At 45.4% G+C, this 15509-nt stretch overlaps 1 protein-coding gene and 1 long non-coding RNA gene across 3 annotated transcripts in view; one reads left to right on the forward strand and one right to left on the reverse strand.

Moving 5' to 3' along the window:
• Positions 1 to 299: 299 nt before the first annotated feature.
• On the reverse strand, positions 300 to 2051 carry LOC311432120. Its single transcript, XR_014689831.1, has 2 exons — positions 1784 to 2051; positions 300 to 370 (listed from the first exon to the last, which is right to left on the reverse strand). It is a non-coding gene; the product is annotated as an uncharacterized lncRNA (long non-coding RNA).
• The window catches only part of ARHGAP21 (Rho GTPase activating protein 21), a 117769-nt gene continuing 104065 nt past the window's right edge, over positions 1806 to 15509 (forward strand). For both annotated transcript variants that reach the window (XM_084510265.1, XM_084510267.1), the window contains exon 1: positions 1806 to 1943. In XM_084510265.1, the coding sequence (XP_084366391.1) occupies positions 1869 to 1943 (75 nt within the window). In that variant the 5' untranslated portion in view covers positions 1806 to 1868. The remainder of the gene's footprint in view (positions 1944 to 15509) is intronic.

Below are 15509 nucleotides of genomic sequence, written 5' to 3' on the forward strand. Positions count from 1 at the left end.
GAATCACATGGGATTGTAGGTAGGCATGTAAATCAGGGTGACGAGACTTGTGTTGTAATATACTTTTACATTCAGTGGAGGGTAGATGTGACCATTTGACAAGGATCAGCATTTGGACGTCCAGGCTCCTCTCGGTTCTCAGGAAGCCAATATTCCTACCTGCTGCGATGGGAGTGGTTGCTGCATAAGCAGGCCAGTCACCTCCTTTCTGAGGTCACTGAGAATAGCTAAGTAAATAAATAAAACCACACAACCCCAGCACATTATTACTGTTCTGAGGGCACAAATGAGACGGGATCTTTATTTCATGCAAGTCACTTTATTTTCCGTAGCTGCCTCTCACAGAGACTTCAGTTGTCCAGTCGCTGTTCTGGAATGAAGAAAAAGAAAAAATAAAATGAAATAGAAAGGTCTCAGTGGTAAGACCGAAGTAGGGGACACAGGGGACGTTTATTTTCGGTGCCTTCACCGTGACACCGCGGCCAGGCTCCTGCCAGCCCTCAGGCTGCGGGGCACCGGCCCGGGAGCGCAAGGACCGGGTGCAGCTCGGGGCCTGCCACAGAAGCACCAAATCCTTCTCCAGGGCAGAAAAAGGGGCGATTATCCCCGTGAGGGACCCGAAAAAGCCGGTGGGGAGGAGAGGCGAAGCGCGGGGCGCTCCACACGGCGGGGCGGGCGCTGGCAGCCGACTCCTGCCCTCTCGGTGTCGTTTGAGGAGGGCGGATTTTTGGAGGCAACACAACCCGCCGGCCCGGAGGCGGGGGAAAGGGGACGGCGACCGGAGCCGTGTGAGAGCGAGAGGGGGGCCGGCGGCGGGGGCAGCGCCCCTCAGGGCCGGGGAGAGGCGAGGCGAGCCCGGGCGGCGCTGGGGCAGCGCGGGGGCCCCGCGGGGGCGGCGGGGCCGGGCGGGCCGCGGCTCCCCCGCTCCGCGGCCGGTGCCCAGGTGGCCCCAGGTGGCCGGGGCGGCGCAGCTGGCACTGCCTCACGGCCGGGGAGCGGCGGGGGGCAGCGGCGAGGCCCGAGGGAGGGGCGGCGGGCGGGGCGCGGTGGTCTGATCGCCGGCGGCCCTTGCGACGTAGCCGGGAGGAGGAGGAGGAGGAGGGGGGAGAGAGAGGGAGGGAGGGAAGCAGGGCGCTGGCTGGGAAGCCGGGAACAAAAGCCCGGCTGCGGGAGCGGCGGGGCTTGGCCTTCGCCGAACTCTTTTGTCGCCGCTTCCCAGCCGGGGTTGGGGCGGCTGCGGGGCCCCCTGGGCGAGTTGAGCAAAGTTCGGGACGGGACGCGACGGGACCGGCCCCGGGGCGCGCTCCCCGCCCGCCGCCTCCCTTCCCCGGCCCGGCTCGTCCCGGCCCTGCCCCGGGCGGCTCGCCCCGTGCCGCCGCCAGCCCGCGTGTGGCGGGCAGGGAGGGAGGAGGAGGAGGAGGAGGAGGGAGGGAAGGAGCGGGCGCCTCCCGCCTCCGCCTCCCTCTCCTCCCCGCGGCTGGGGCTGTGGATAGGAGGAGTTGGAGGAAGAGGAAGATGACGAGCGAGTGCAATTAGCCTAACAAGGGACGGGTGGCGGCGGCTCCGCGCCGGGGACTGACACCTCCGCTCTTTTCTCTCTTCTCTCTCTCCGGCTCCAGCCATGAAGGCAGAAGCGGGGCAGCGCGGCTGAAGCCCCGGGGCCCGTCCCGGCGCTGTGCCCCATGGCCGCTGCGTGACGGGGCCGGCCCGGGCTCGTCGGCGGCGTGGCCGCGCTGGGTGTGTGCGAGCGGCTTCGGCGCTGCCTCCCCCCCCAGACACACACCTCTTCCCGGCTCCTTTCCCTTCTTCCCGTCCCCGATGTGGGCTCCAGCGGACTCGCCCCTCCTTTGTAGCCGGGAACTGAAATAATGGCGACCCGGTGGGCAGCCGGGCCGCCCGGCGGAGATGGAGACACCGAGCCCCCCCCGGGCGGCAGCGGCCAGGTAGGAGCGGGCGGGTGCGGGGCTGGCTCGCTTCTCTCCTTCCCTCTCTCCCTCCTTCCTTCCCTCCCCTCCTGCCGCGGGGAACGGCTTGGCTGGAGCGGGCTTAATGGCCGCCCCCCTCCCTCCCTCCTCCCGCCCTCTCCCTCTCTTCCTGCCCGCCCGCCCCGCAGCCGCTGGGAGCCGTGTGGCGGCCCCGGCCCTGCCCCGCTTGCCCCATCCGAAGCCCCTCAGCGTCCCCGAGTGGCCTCCCCCCACCCTTCAAAAGCCTGACCTGGCACCCTAAAACCCTGCCTAATGCCTCAGCTCCCAGCTGGCTGTTAATAGTCGTAAATATCAGCGAAACGACCCGGAGCTCACATCCAGAGAAACAGAGCTAACGGCTCCGGCCGCGTTGCTCCAATACCCGCCTTTAAACTTTCATTTGCAAACTTTTGTCTTTTTCTAACTTTTGTGACACAAAGCTGGCTGGAAGCCGGGTAGGGCTGTGGGGTGGGTGTCCTTTATGTAGACGGTCCCCTTTTGTTTGCTGAAATTGGCACGCAGGAGACTGATATTAAACCTGAAGAGCTCAAAAAATGGAAGGTTTTTTAATTTCAGAAGTGCCAGGGTTTGTTTTACCGCTATCCTCGGTTCACCTTGTTGCCTCGATCCCAAAGTGGCGCATATGGTGGTGTAAGATTTTCTTTGCTGCTGTTGCCTCGGTTAAGGGAGTCACGCAGGCTCTTAAAGCAGGTGGGTTAGGTGAGGACAAAATGGGGAGGGATAAGTAAAAACAGAAGACGCAAAGATTTAAGAGTTAGCCATGAATTGTGCTTGTTAATTTCTGTGTGGATTTTATACGTTGTTACTGATACCCTTTTTTGAATGTAACTGAAAACAAGGCCATGTTTGGAGAACGTATCCTGTAATACTATTTAAATAGTGTGGGAAGAGGGGAGAAGCCACATGGCCAAGTGTAAAAGTGAAAATCTGCTTTTTAATTCTGTCGCGTTGAGGCTGCTGGTCTTTTGGCACTGGTGCTGTTGTCACAATCCACCTCTCCCTGCTGTGGTGAGCCCTAATGAGGCCTCTGGCACCTTTGGAGCTCATCTTAGAGCTGTCTAACCGGGGACTGCTAATAGGTATGGAATTGCAAAATGGGCTGCGCTGCCTGTTGTTTTACCTGGTATTTCTGTGTTGCAGTTAACATTTAACTGCTGGAAAATATGCACTTACACTGATGACTGCCTTAATCACAGCAGGCCTGAAATAATCTTTGCTTGAATGAAGATAGCCCTCATGAATGCCTAATTGAGGTCGTAATGCATTCTTAGTTCCTTTCGTGCACGTATTCCTGCATGGTTTAAAGTACAATTTATTTATTTGTTTTTTCATAGATTGGTGTAAAATGCCAAGAGAGAGTTGAGGGGCTGTGGTTTGCGATGTGCTGTCTGAGTTCAGCTGATGAAATGGTTACTGTGTGCAGTCCTGGTGTGAACAAATTCCTTTAACTCCAAAATAGGACTTGTATTGAACACTGGGAACCTCTTTTCGTGTGAAAAAGGATCAGAAAACACTCGGTGAAATTACTGTAAAAATGAGTCTTTGCAAATTCAAGAAGTTCCTGCTGTTGTAGGATTTTATAGTGTGTTCATACTTGACGTGCAAGGTATTGGGAATTTTGGGAAATGATTTATGCTTTTGGCACACTATCTCCCATATGTTGTTCACATTGTCATGCAGTATTAACTCATGTCTATGTAATAATGTTTAGCTGTAGACCTGTACACACAGCAAGATGTCATGAGGAGGACTCCAAGCATAGCTTGTGTTCATAATGGGCAAGGCAGTTGCAAGAGAAACTAGGATTTCCAGCCAGATAAAGGCTTTGGAAGGGTACAGCTATAAACACTGGGGCTTGATAAGAACAGAACTTGTCCTATGTCTTCAAGATCACTGGTTGTACAAAGAAAAGGAACTTTTGAGTATGAAACAAGTGTGTATCTTTATAACACAGAGGTGGGAAAATTGTGGACATGCAATTTGACTCCTTTGGGTAATGCATATATGGGTAGATAATTTTTTTTGTTTGGATGCATCTTTACTCTGATATTATACTTTTTTTTTTTTTTTTTTTTTTGTCATGCTTTGCCATGATTTCTACTTTTTTATTTTCACTTTTTTTTTTTTTTTCTTTTTCCTTGACACTGCACCTGGAAGTCTTTCGCGCTACAGAGCCCCTTCACTGAAATGATTTTTGAGAACAAAGATGACGCATTCAGGCTTGCAGGCTCCCATCTGAACATACAGCGCCTGTTCAAAGGGACAGATCACGTATTCTGGGCTCTTGGGGGAGCTGGCAGAGAGGGCCAGGGACTCTCAGGGCTGTTTGCCATTCTTTTTGAAATCTGACACACATTTGCAAATGGGTACAAGAATCGCTGAGCTTGTGCTCATAAGGACAGATAAGTGAGAGTGCTTTTTCTGGCTTTTAGATTATTAGGCATATACTATCTCCATTTTGTCAGGTTGTAGCAGTGTTTTGCTGTAGTGATTAAGCCCTGTTGAGGTACAGGCAGTGCTGTGCTAGTCACAACATCACATTTATAGCTCTGTCCAGATTTGAGACCGGAGCTGCCGTTTTTTGTTAGTGTAAGTTTGAACTCTCTTTCCCTGCTTAGGAAGGCATGAAAAAGTGCTCTTTTTGGTTTTCCATTCCCACTGTTTTGCATTTACTTCAAAAGAATTACTAAATCAGTTTGTGGTGTAGCTTGCTGTTATCTGTATTAAGATGAAATTGTGGTTTATATTTTTTCATCCTACATTTAAACGCTTTTCAATGTTTGTAGCTTTTAAAAGGTAATTTTTATGGTAAACAATAATTTTATCCACTTATGAACACTAAAATACTTTGTCAAATAAAATTTATTAGAGTTTTTGATACTTTTTTCTGTTGGAACTCAGAGCACATGCACGTTTAGATTTTTGTTATTGGAAGCATCTAATACTGCAAAGAAATTTGGAGCATGATGTCTTTTTTGTCTCTTTTATTTATTTATTTTTTGCTTAACAGATAAAGACAGTCTACTGTGCCTAACAATTTTAGAGATTCCTGTGTGTTTTTGCATTTGGCAGTAATTAGGGAGTACATTTCCATAGGCTTCAGTAAAAGAAAAGTTAGTTTCTTTAGTATTTTTACGAATTCAGTATTTGTGGTTAAAAAGAAAGGGGGAGAAAACCCCACAATATTTTTCTCTTACTCCTTATCAGAGAGAGCAAAACTGCATAAACTGGAAGGGTCAGGAACCAGAGAAGGGCAATGATGACAGTAAAAATAGAAAATGATTGGCATTTTCACTAACAATAATTAGTAGACTGTGCTTGCTATTTTAGCAGCCTGGTTGGGATGGCATTGGTAGGCTCAGAGTGGCGACACCCAGGTGTTAAGTGTCTCTACTGGAGGAGCACAAGCGCTGGGAGGCTGTAGTTAGGTTCTGTGCTTCAGTCTTTACATAATTTTGCCTGCAAATGTGTAAGCTGCTCTGTCAGTATCTTTGGAGACCAGTACTTCTCTGTGCTTGATGAGTAGAGGCGTCACCATGATGTATAATGAAGTTCAACCAGAATGTATTTGGTAAGTGACAGCATAAAGCAGTAAACAGTTAATTTTCTTCAAGAAGAGGAAGGGATGTGCCTTCAAATGTAGATGTGTCTGATGCTTTTGTAAAAGTGACTTTCTTCTTCTCCAAAAGACACCTTTGTTGATTGCACCACTTAGATAATTGCTTGAAAAACAAGAGTTTTTGTAAGAGAAGCCTGATGGATTAAAGAATGCTTTGAGCTGTATCAGTTCAGAGTAAGTGCATTTACTGTATGCAGTGTATGTTCTGTAGGGTAAATCACAGAATATCCTGAGTTGGCAAGGACCCACAAGGATCATGGAGTCCAGCTCCTGGTCCACACAGGGCCACCCCAAAACCAGACCCTGTGTCTGAGAGCCTTGTCCAAACACTTCTTGAGCTCCAGCAGCTCGGTGCCGTGACCACTGCCCTGGGCAGCCTGTCCCAGTGCCCGACCACCCTCTCAGTCAAGAACCTTTCCCTAACCCCCATCCTGACCCTCCCCTGTCCCAGCTCCATGCCGTCCCCTCGGGTCCTGTCGCTGTCCCCAGAGAGCAGAGCTCAGCGCCTGCCCCTCCGCTCCCCTCGTGAGGGAGCTGCAGGCCGCCATGAGGCCTCCCCTCAGCCTGCTCTGCTGAGGGCTGAGCAAACCCAGGGCCCTCATGTCTTCCCCTCTAGATCCTTTGCCATCTTTGTAGCCCTCCCGTGGAGGCTCTCTGCCAGCTTTATGCCCTCCCTGGTGCACCCCAGGGCACACGGCTGGCTCGTGGCCAGCTGGCCTCCAGCACAGCCCCCAGGCCCCTTTCCTTGGGGCTGCTCTCCAGCCTCTCGCCCCCAGCCTGTGTGTGCAGCCGGGGCTGCCCTGTCCCAGATGCAAAATCCAGCATTTGCTCTCGTTAAATTCCATGTGGTTGGAGATTACTGATTACCCAGCCCTCTAATTTGTCAAGATCTCTGCAAGGCCTCTCTACACTTAAAGGAGTCAACAGCTCCTCCTTAGTCAACAGCTAATTTAGCGTCATCTGTAAACTTAGTGTATATTTAAGTCCTGTGTCCAAATAACTTATAAAAGCATTAGGGTGAGCTGTCCCTAAAATGTTTCTCTTTAGCAGTTGTAGCAAACATCACAACACCAATCGGAGCTTTTTCCTTCCATAAGCACTTAAACCAAATTCCTATTGTTAAACTGAATGTGGAAAAAACATCTCTACTTCTGATGTATTATTTCTGGTCTGTGCTATTTACTTGCATACACCAAAACCAACTGAGCGCACTGTTGGGGAAGAGAAGGCATCTCATGACACTTCTGCACTTTATGCATTTATGGTCTTGTACTACTTGGATGTACAAAAACGTCTTCCTGTAGGTGGATGACTAAAACGTAGCTCAGCAGAAGAGCATTGGCTCTGCAAAGAGTAAAAGCTGAGTTTTAAATTTGTGAATGCAGGCGTATGGTGCTGTGTAGATGGTGATGAGAACATGAGTGTGTGCAACCTGTGGGCACTATAAAAAGAAAAACTTTCTGTATCTTTTCCTGAGGAAACTTGCGTTGCGGTGTTTGGTTAACCTGTTAGCAATATATCCTGGTGCTTGATGCTGAGCTTATTTTTTTCTTTAACAACTGGAAGATGGAGAAAAATGAAGCTATTCTGGCATTCAGTGGTTTTGTGTTCTTCATTGCCGTTGTTTGTACATTAAATTGCAGAGGCTAGGAAGCAGAATATAAAAACTTAGGAAATGATGTTAAATGAAAAGGGATTTATTTCCTGTTGTTAATAAGGGGTCATTGTTTCTAAAAGGCCTGGCTTAGCTGTGCTGTAAATGGCGGGGCTTCGTAGCTGGCACTGAAGCTGTGTGTTAATGGACAGGACTGCAGACGTCAGGCTGATGAGCTGTGAGCTATGACTCCTCCGTTGTAGAGACATCAGATCCTGTGATCTCATCAAATCCTTGAATTTAGTGCCTTGCTATAGAGGAAGAGTTCGTCTGTCTCCCATAATAGGTAATATATGTACTAAATAACACGTTGTGCCAAGCATAATAGATAAACAGTGAATGAGAGCTGTCTGGTCAGATCGGTGGATGAATGGGGATAGTCATGTCACACTTCACCTGTTTATTTACACAGAGTGCAGGTTACTGTAAATAGTGTGTATTTCCTGTCAAACTCCTTTTTTGTCTTGACACTTTCAGTATTGTTGTGGAGTCCTGGTATTTTTTCCCCATCACTCAGCAGTAGGTGTATGCAGCAGAAGCGTAAGCCCAGGTGATGGGTGGGAACAGCAACATCAAACAGGCTTTGGCTGCGTTCATAGCAGAAGTTCAACACGTCTTGTAAACCTGAAAGTGCCAAAAGAAAGGATTCTTTTAATCTTCTGGTTGCAAGGTGGGATAAGCTGTTTTATGTATGTGGTTCTTAAATAGTTTGAGACTTCTCAGCTGGGAGGCTTCCTCTGTTGTGCTTTTGCCTTTTGTGTTGCTTTTAAACCGGGTGAAATGCATTTTTCTCTTACTCTCTTTACGTGGTAACTCTAGCTACTCCCAGAATTGTTGTTTATCTTCTTCTTTTAGTAATGGTGAAACAATTTTGAGTGTCCTGTTTTATTGCTGCTGGTAGTCTTGAATCAATCTCATCTGGGAAAATGATGATAAGAGCTTAGAGACTGGGTCACTTGCTGACAGGAAAGTAGGAACTAGGCAAAGCCATGTGTTCTTTGAGTCTCTTTATGTTGTGGAGATAGACCTATGGCATCTTTCTGAATTCGTATACCCTATTATAGTTTTGAATGTGATCAGTGAATTGTGTTCAGTGGGAGGTGTTGCTGCTTTATATTTTCCGTTGATTTTTGCACAAAAACTTGCAGTTCAGAAGGTATTTATGAGCAGAGCTCAGTGAGCTGTAATTGTAGCTCTCTGAACATCACAGTGTTCGAGAGAGCCTGATGCAGATCGTGATAGTAAATATTTGGTGCCGAGCGTGAAAGGTGCTGTGTGGGCATTCTGGAAAAATACAGACAGCTGTTTATAGATTTTGACTCTGGCTTGCCACCGTGAGCATCTACCTTTGGGAGCGCAGGTTGTGGGCTTATTTTTGTTTGAATTTTTCCTGATTTCCTTCTGCCAGCAGCTGCTGCTTTGCTCCCAGTGAATGAGGTGCCTCCTTAGGGGCCATGGCTAATTACAGATCGGCTGTTGGCGGAGGGGTGCGCTTTGAGATAGACGATTTTCTTTTATGTAAGTGTCATTTGCATAATGTGTTAGGACACACTGTATGGAATGCATTAAGCGCAGCAAATACACTGTAGGGAACGGTCTTGCGCTGACATCAATGGGCTGCCCAGATGACCTAATCTTCCTTATTTTTAATTTTGAGGTTTGTGCTGTTTTTCTGCTTGGAAGGACAGGAAAGAGAAATAAAATAGCAAGCTTTAAATCTTACTGAGAAGAGAGATGTTAAACACTTCTGAGTAATGGTTGTAGTTGGTACCAATCAGTTGAAAGGAGAAACGTGAGCCTGTTTCTGAAGTGATCTTGTGTTTTTACTGATGGGAGTGGTAGTGTGCCCTCCTAGTTATGTCTTTGGATACTTCGTGTACTTTTAACAGAGTACTATTCCCTATTTAAATTTAGATGACAATCACTCGCCCTTTAAGAAACCATTTTATTGTCCTTTCTTATGTTCCAGTTTTTCTTCGAAGTATATGGGACTTTATTAAGAAGTATTAAGAAGCTGAGAATCTCAGAGGATATAAACTCTTGGGGAATTAAAAAACAAAACAAAACCAATGTTGCTTAAATCATCTTGACAATAGTGTTGAACATATTGATGCCCTCTACTTCAAATTTCTGTTTACTTTTTAAGTGTGAGGGCAGAAGGGGCTAAAATATAGATAAATTTCCTACGAGATTTAACATTGGATGTGAATAGGTGTCATGGGTGCTGCCTGTTCTGACCCTGGGACGAGCTCAAGGAGAACAATTAAACTCTCCGAAATCCCGTACGGATTATTTGGCTTGTGACAGATGCAGTCTACACAATGATATGTTTATGGTATTGGGACAGACTTCTCAGCTGTGAGAACTACAGTTAATTAAAACTTTCCATGTGCTGTGTTGAATAGTTATAGTTGAAAAACTAGTTTATGAAACAAAAGTAACGTTCATCTCAAAACTTCAATGCAGTTCAACTTTTGAGGAAAACATCGTGCTCGTCCAAGGACTACCCTGCTGTAATGAAATGTGGAAGTGGTTGATTTCCTAAGAAACGTGGGTGATATTTTAACACAATTCTTTAATTAAACTTTGGGTCTGTTGTAGTTTAGGCATGTTTAAACTTGAATGTCCTTGGGATTAGACTATTTTAAAAGGCCAGGGTTCATTCGGTGCTTGCATGGGTATGCAGAACCATCGAATTTCCTTATGATGCAAGAACTGAGAGCCAAAACATTTTGTTGTTGTTTGGGCCAGCAAAAGAAGCAGCAGATCTAGTATGTGCACTTCAAGCAGGTGGCTCTTACTACCTTTAAGTTCTGACCTGTGTGCTCTTTTTTTTCTTTAAGATAAAGATCTGATTAGGGTTAAGTTAGGGAGGAATGCCTCAGTGTTCACGTAGCAGCAGGCAGTCTCATTGCAGTTCATGCTTTGTTTTTGTTGCTGTGCTTTTCTCCTCAGCTTTCCAATTTTGATGTAACTTTAATAGCGAGCCCATGATTATGGTGAAAAGCATTCTCATGTGTAGCCACAAACATTTCTTATTCATCAATGGTTGTAAAATCCTACTTGTCCCTTCTTGCATGCGTTTTAAAATTTTATTATCCTCAGTCACCATGGTAAAAGGTGAGTAAGTAAACTTCGCCTGGAGTAATCAATTCTCATGGCAATTTTACAGGCCTCCTGCTCCAGCCTGTGTACTTTGCCCTGTTTTTGTACGGGTTTGGTCTGAATACCGTCTGGTGTTTTTTTTATTTATTGTTTAAATTTGTTGGAGAAGTTTTGGGACTACCTGTGAGGTGGGATTTGAATGTGATTTCCTTCCTGGCCTCAAGCAAGTAAGAACGAATGGCTGTTGTACTGGTCCTAGGACGTCAAAGTGTCTTGTCTCTACAAATTGGCATCGAGAGGAAAGCTAGAACACAGAAACAAGTTTGTGTGGATGATCTTCAATGTTTCTAGCAGTCTGTGCTAGAATCAGAAGCTGGAGTGATTCAGCAGCCATAAATAGCTTGGTGGGCTGGTGTTCTGATCCTGATGTCATGGAAGTAATCTTGCAAGCTCATTAATTGCATCTCTTTTGTTCTCATTTAAAATAAATAAAAAATGTTGATTATTATTTTAAGAACTCCATACCTGACCAAAATGGTCCTTGCAGCCCAGCTGTGGAACAAAGGCTTTTTCTGTATGAAGTATTACAAAACAGCGTTGTATAATGGATACAGGCCAGCGCTAGCAGCAGTTCAGAGCCTGTGCCCTTTAGCTGTTCTTTATGACTTTACAGGTGGTTTTGAATAGTTTGCTCTCTGTTTGCGTTTTGACTGAGAATGATTCAGCTGTATGGCTAAGAAGGCCTGGTAGCTTTCTGCTGTTTTCATGAGTTGAATGACAGTGGGAAAGGAAAGTGCTTATTTTTCTGTTTGCCTTTGTACAGACATAGACTTTGTCCATACACTTGGAGTTGGTGTGTCTAGGTTTGTTCTGTGGCTTCCCTCTCCATTTTTCTCAGGAATAACAGTACAACCAGAAATGTCTCAAGACAAAGAGCAGCGATGATAATTGAGCATATGGAGTTACCTGTCCACCAAAAACAATTAAGGAAGCTCAGACTTCACAGTTTGGGAAAGAACTGGAACTGGAGAGAGAGCTTGAGATGTCAGGAGAAAGATCTTTGCCAAGAGGGTGGTCGGGCACCAGGACAGGCTGCCCAGGGTAGCAGTCATGGCACCGAGCTGCTGGAGCTCAGGAAACATTTGGACAACGCTCTCAGACACAGGGTCTGGTTTTGGGATGGTCCTGTGTGGAGCCAGGAGTTGGACCCTTGTGGGTCCCTGCCAACTCGGGATATTCAGGGATGCTGTGTTGTAGCGTTCTTGACCTCTCTTGAATTTATGTGGGCCAGCTTTTCACTATCTATACAAAAACTTGGGGGTGTCAGATGAGTGTGGTAGAGTAAGAACAGGCGAAAGATGATAGCCCTTATGCGTAACAGTTATTTAAGCATGTTACTATTCACCGTAATATTTTGGAAGCTAAAGGTGTCTATGTAAACTGAAGGATAGCCAGGATATTTTTTTCAGAAAAGCAATACTTTGAGAGTTTCTAAATCACCTGGTAGTGGAATGAATTAGGGATTTGTAAATAATGGAAGCTGGGAGAGTTTTCTAGTGGTGCTTGCTCTTGGGTTCTTCCCTAATTGTCTGCAACTGTCTGCGTTGGCCACCGCTGCAGACAGGCTGGGTGGACCTTTGATCTGATCTACAGGTGTTACCGTATCTTCTGATGCCAGTTCCATGGTAGCTTATCAGAATTCCTCCCGTGTTCAGGCCTTGAGACTGTGGTTCCGTACTAAGCTGAAGCACGGCGGCTGTTTGCTGTTAGCAACAGGAAATGCAGCTTTTCAAATGTTTGGGATTTTGACCTATTTTTGATTCTTAAAGGTTCAGGCTAGATATCAAACTTAGTCCTTGCTTTTGTTCGTTTTTGTAAAAGTTGCTATTAATTCTTGTTACACCATGTGTGTCTAATGTTCCCCAGGTTGTAGTAGTTCAAACGAAATGCCTAATTGCCTGCTTGCGTGTTCGCCCTATCTGTTCCTCCAGCCTCTCCCAGCTTCGAGAGAAAGCAAGGTGATGGCGTGGCTTGTACGCAGAAGTTAAGCACGTTGTTGTAGTTTTTGTGTTTCTTTCCTATTTGCTTACGATCATGCCAGTATTTTTTGTCTGTTTTCTGTATTACTTTTACTGGGCTGCATTACATTGCAAGAGTTTATTCTTGATTCCATGTCTTGGAAGTTCTGCAGCAGCAAGCCCAGTGGATCCCTAGGAGCCAGTGGAGAACTCCATTCAGTGAAGGGTCTTTAGGCAGTTGGGTCTGCTGACTGCTGTAGGAGAGTTTCCTGTGCTCCTCTTCCATTCCACGTCTGTGGTTACCAGCTGAAGGAAAGAAGAGGCTCTTCGAGGGACTGTTCAGCAACCTACAGAGCTTCCAGGGCTGCTGGTGTGCAGCTATAGAATATACCAGAGGCAGAAGCAAAAAGCAACTTTTCCCCTTCACCAATCCTTAAAAGCAGTTCTCAAGAAGATTAAGGGGCTAATCGCTTACCAAAAGGACTATGAAATGAGGTGAACGAAACCACAAAATGGTTTTGTTGAGGTTGGCTCTTTGTCTTTTGTGGGTGGGCAGAGCAACAGTCCACCCTGTGCCCTCCAACCCATGCTGCTGTTATTAAGGCTAAATGTTTGTATTTGAAGCCTGAAATGTTTAAAGGCTTCTGTGGTGAAGATGGTTTCTGCTCATGTAATTAGTGATTCATGGCTCTCAGCAACTGAATTCTTCAAGGTGAGTGAGCAGAGACAGTGGTGGTGCGAGGTGGTTAGTCAGCAAGGTGTGGACAGGTAAACAGTTCTCCCGGGTAAACATGTATGCAGGCAATCATTTTTTCCTTATTTAAATTGAATTGGGGAATTGTGTAAACCTAAATTCCAAAAATTCTGGAAGAGATCTTCTCTTCAGTTCAAGACTGATCTCTTAGACCGTCGTGATGCTTGTTTTTTGTGTTGTCTGGTGGGTGTTTATTTGGGAAGAAGGTCGCTCCCACACTTCCTTCAGTGTGTTAACCTTTTTGTCCATTTCGTGGCCAGTTGTCCATCGCTTGGTCTGTGGGTGATGCAACGTCAGTGGGTGACGTAGCAGTTGTCTCCAGGCTCTTTGTCAACTCGGGAGTGGGAACCAGAAGTTTGGAAACAGAATTTTATATGTAATGTTGTGTGTCTGCTGTGAGGGAGGTGAAGCACTGTGATGTCTGTCTCCTTTTGGATAGTGCCAAGAGGGTGAATCATCATGTTTCAAAGTGTTTTTAACTCAAGCCATTAATGCCACCGGATGAGTTGATGGAAAGGCATTATGTGTGAGATTAAGAACAGGATTTGTGGGAGTGACTTGACCTTAAGTTCAGTTAATGCTGTGGTTGCTTCCCCCCCTTAGATAATCTGGCCTGGCAGATTTCTCTTTGCTCCTTAGGGCCCAGGATACCATGAGCTTTCATTCCTTGGAAGGCTCTTGTCTTGCCTACTTGGTGAGCAAGAAAGCAGGAATTACAAAAATATGTTCTCAAATGAGGATTACTAAGCTTTCCAAGCCATGAGGAACAGAGAGGTGGTAGTTCTTGTCTTGTATTTAACCCCTAACACCATTGTCTCTTTGAGGAACTTGGATTCTTCCTTCTTCCCTCCTTTGGGAAAGGAATAGGACTAGCTGTCTTCTCAAATGTCACTAAATTTTCACTACAGAAATATTTTCCAATTAATTCTTACTCTGTAGTAAAGCCTTTCTGGGCTGCTTTTACTTTTACAACCCTGTTTCTTCACTGTTAGGTTATTTTACATACTGCTGTTACCAGTGGTAGTGGAGGCTTTACTGTTCCATTAGGGTGTTCTGTACTTGGAGTTCCGTCCAGTTCCCAGACGTTCAATCATATTTATTGCCTTAAAACGTTTGCAGTCCAAAATACTTTTTTTTTTGATTCTTAAGTATGGATGATTTCAGATGTTTGTGAAAATGTATGGGTAGGAAAACCTCATGTGGTGCTTTATATTAATAAAAATTCCTTAAAATTGGAGGGAAAAAAGTACTTGCAAACTAATTTAAGATGCTGAAATAAGTGAAAATGATGTTGTTCCTTCTATATTACTTCATCAAATAAAAAAATGTAAGTACTTTCAACTGAAGATTCTTACGGATTTCAGCAGGCTTTGGATCGGCAGTTCTAATAAATGGGCTTTTGGAAATAAAAAAACTTAATTCCTGAGAAAACCAGTTGTGCCTGTTCTGTTACTTTTCTTTAAATAAAGCTGACTGCTTTTTTGTGTTGTGTGCTAGAATATAAGGAGTTTGCATCGTATACTTTCTGCAAACCTTGTTTACAGGGAATGAGTGCTAGATTTAAGTACAGATACCCTAGGCATCTAAAGATATTTTTTCATAGCGAAGCCTACATCATAGTGGCTTTGACTACAAGTTTTCTTTATTTTTATACTCTAAAGCTACATAAACTATCTAAAACCTGGTGTGAGGTTAGCTACGGAAAAAAACTCTGAAAATGTGGAGTGTTTTTTTTTTTTTTTTTTTTGAAGGGGGGAGCATTATGAATTTATCTGAACAAGCTGTAGAGTAGATGAGTTTGTTTCAGGATGGAAGAGTTGATACAATCCTGCAAGCAGCCACCTTCTAAAAGACTAGTTTTTTTTCTTCTTCCCTTTATAGGAAGTCTAGAAGGAATAAGGACTGCTTTTTTGAACATCTGCAACTTGAAGGAGCTGTAGATATTTCCTCAAATTATATTTAATCTGAGGTGTCTCCTTCCAGCATCAACAAAATCTGCCTGTTTTAAGAGAATTACCTCTTCGCTGTTTTTTTCAACTTTAACAAAGCAAAAATCTGATATTTGGTAAATGAATCTTACAGAAGCCTTGTGTGCAAAGGGTATAGGTATCTCACCTGGAAACAACAGTGGGCTCTATGTGCTACCTAAACACTGAGTTGGGAAAGCAGTAAGAATGTAGTAATGCTGTGTTAGGAAATACTGCTTTTAGGGTTTTTTATTGCTACTGCATTTTATCTGTCCTTCAGTTGTGTAATCCTTTTGCAGCTCTTTGTAGCCATCTCTAAATATTCAGTGCATTTTTTCCCGTCTCCTGTTGGTGTGTGAATAATGAGTTGTGTTACTGTGAGAATACACCTTGTTGAAAAGCCTTCT

The sequence above is a fragment of the Aythya ferina genome, assembly GCF_964211825.1.
Source record: "Aythya ferina genome assembly, chromosome: 2".
Classification (NCBI taxonomy): domain Eukaryota; kingdom Metazoa; phylum Chordata; class Aves; order Anseriformes; family Anatidae; genus Aythya; species Aythya ferina.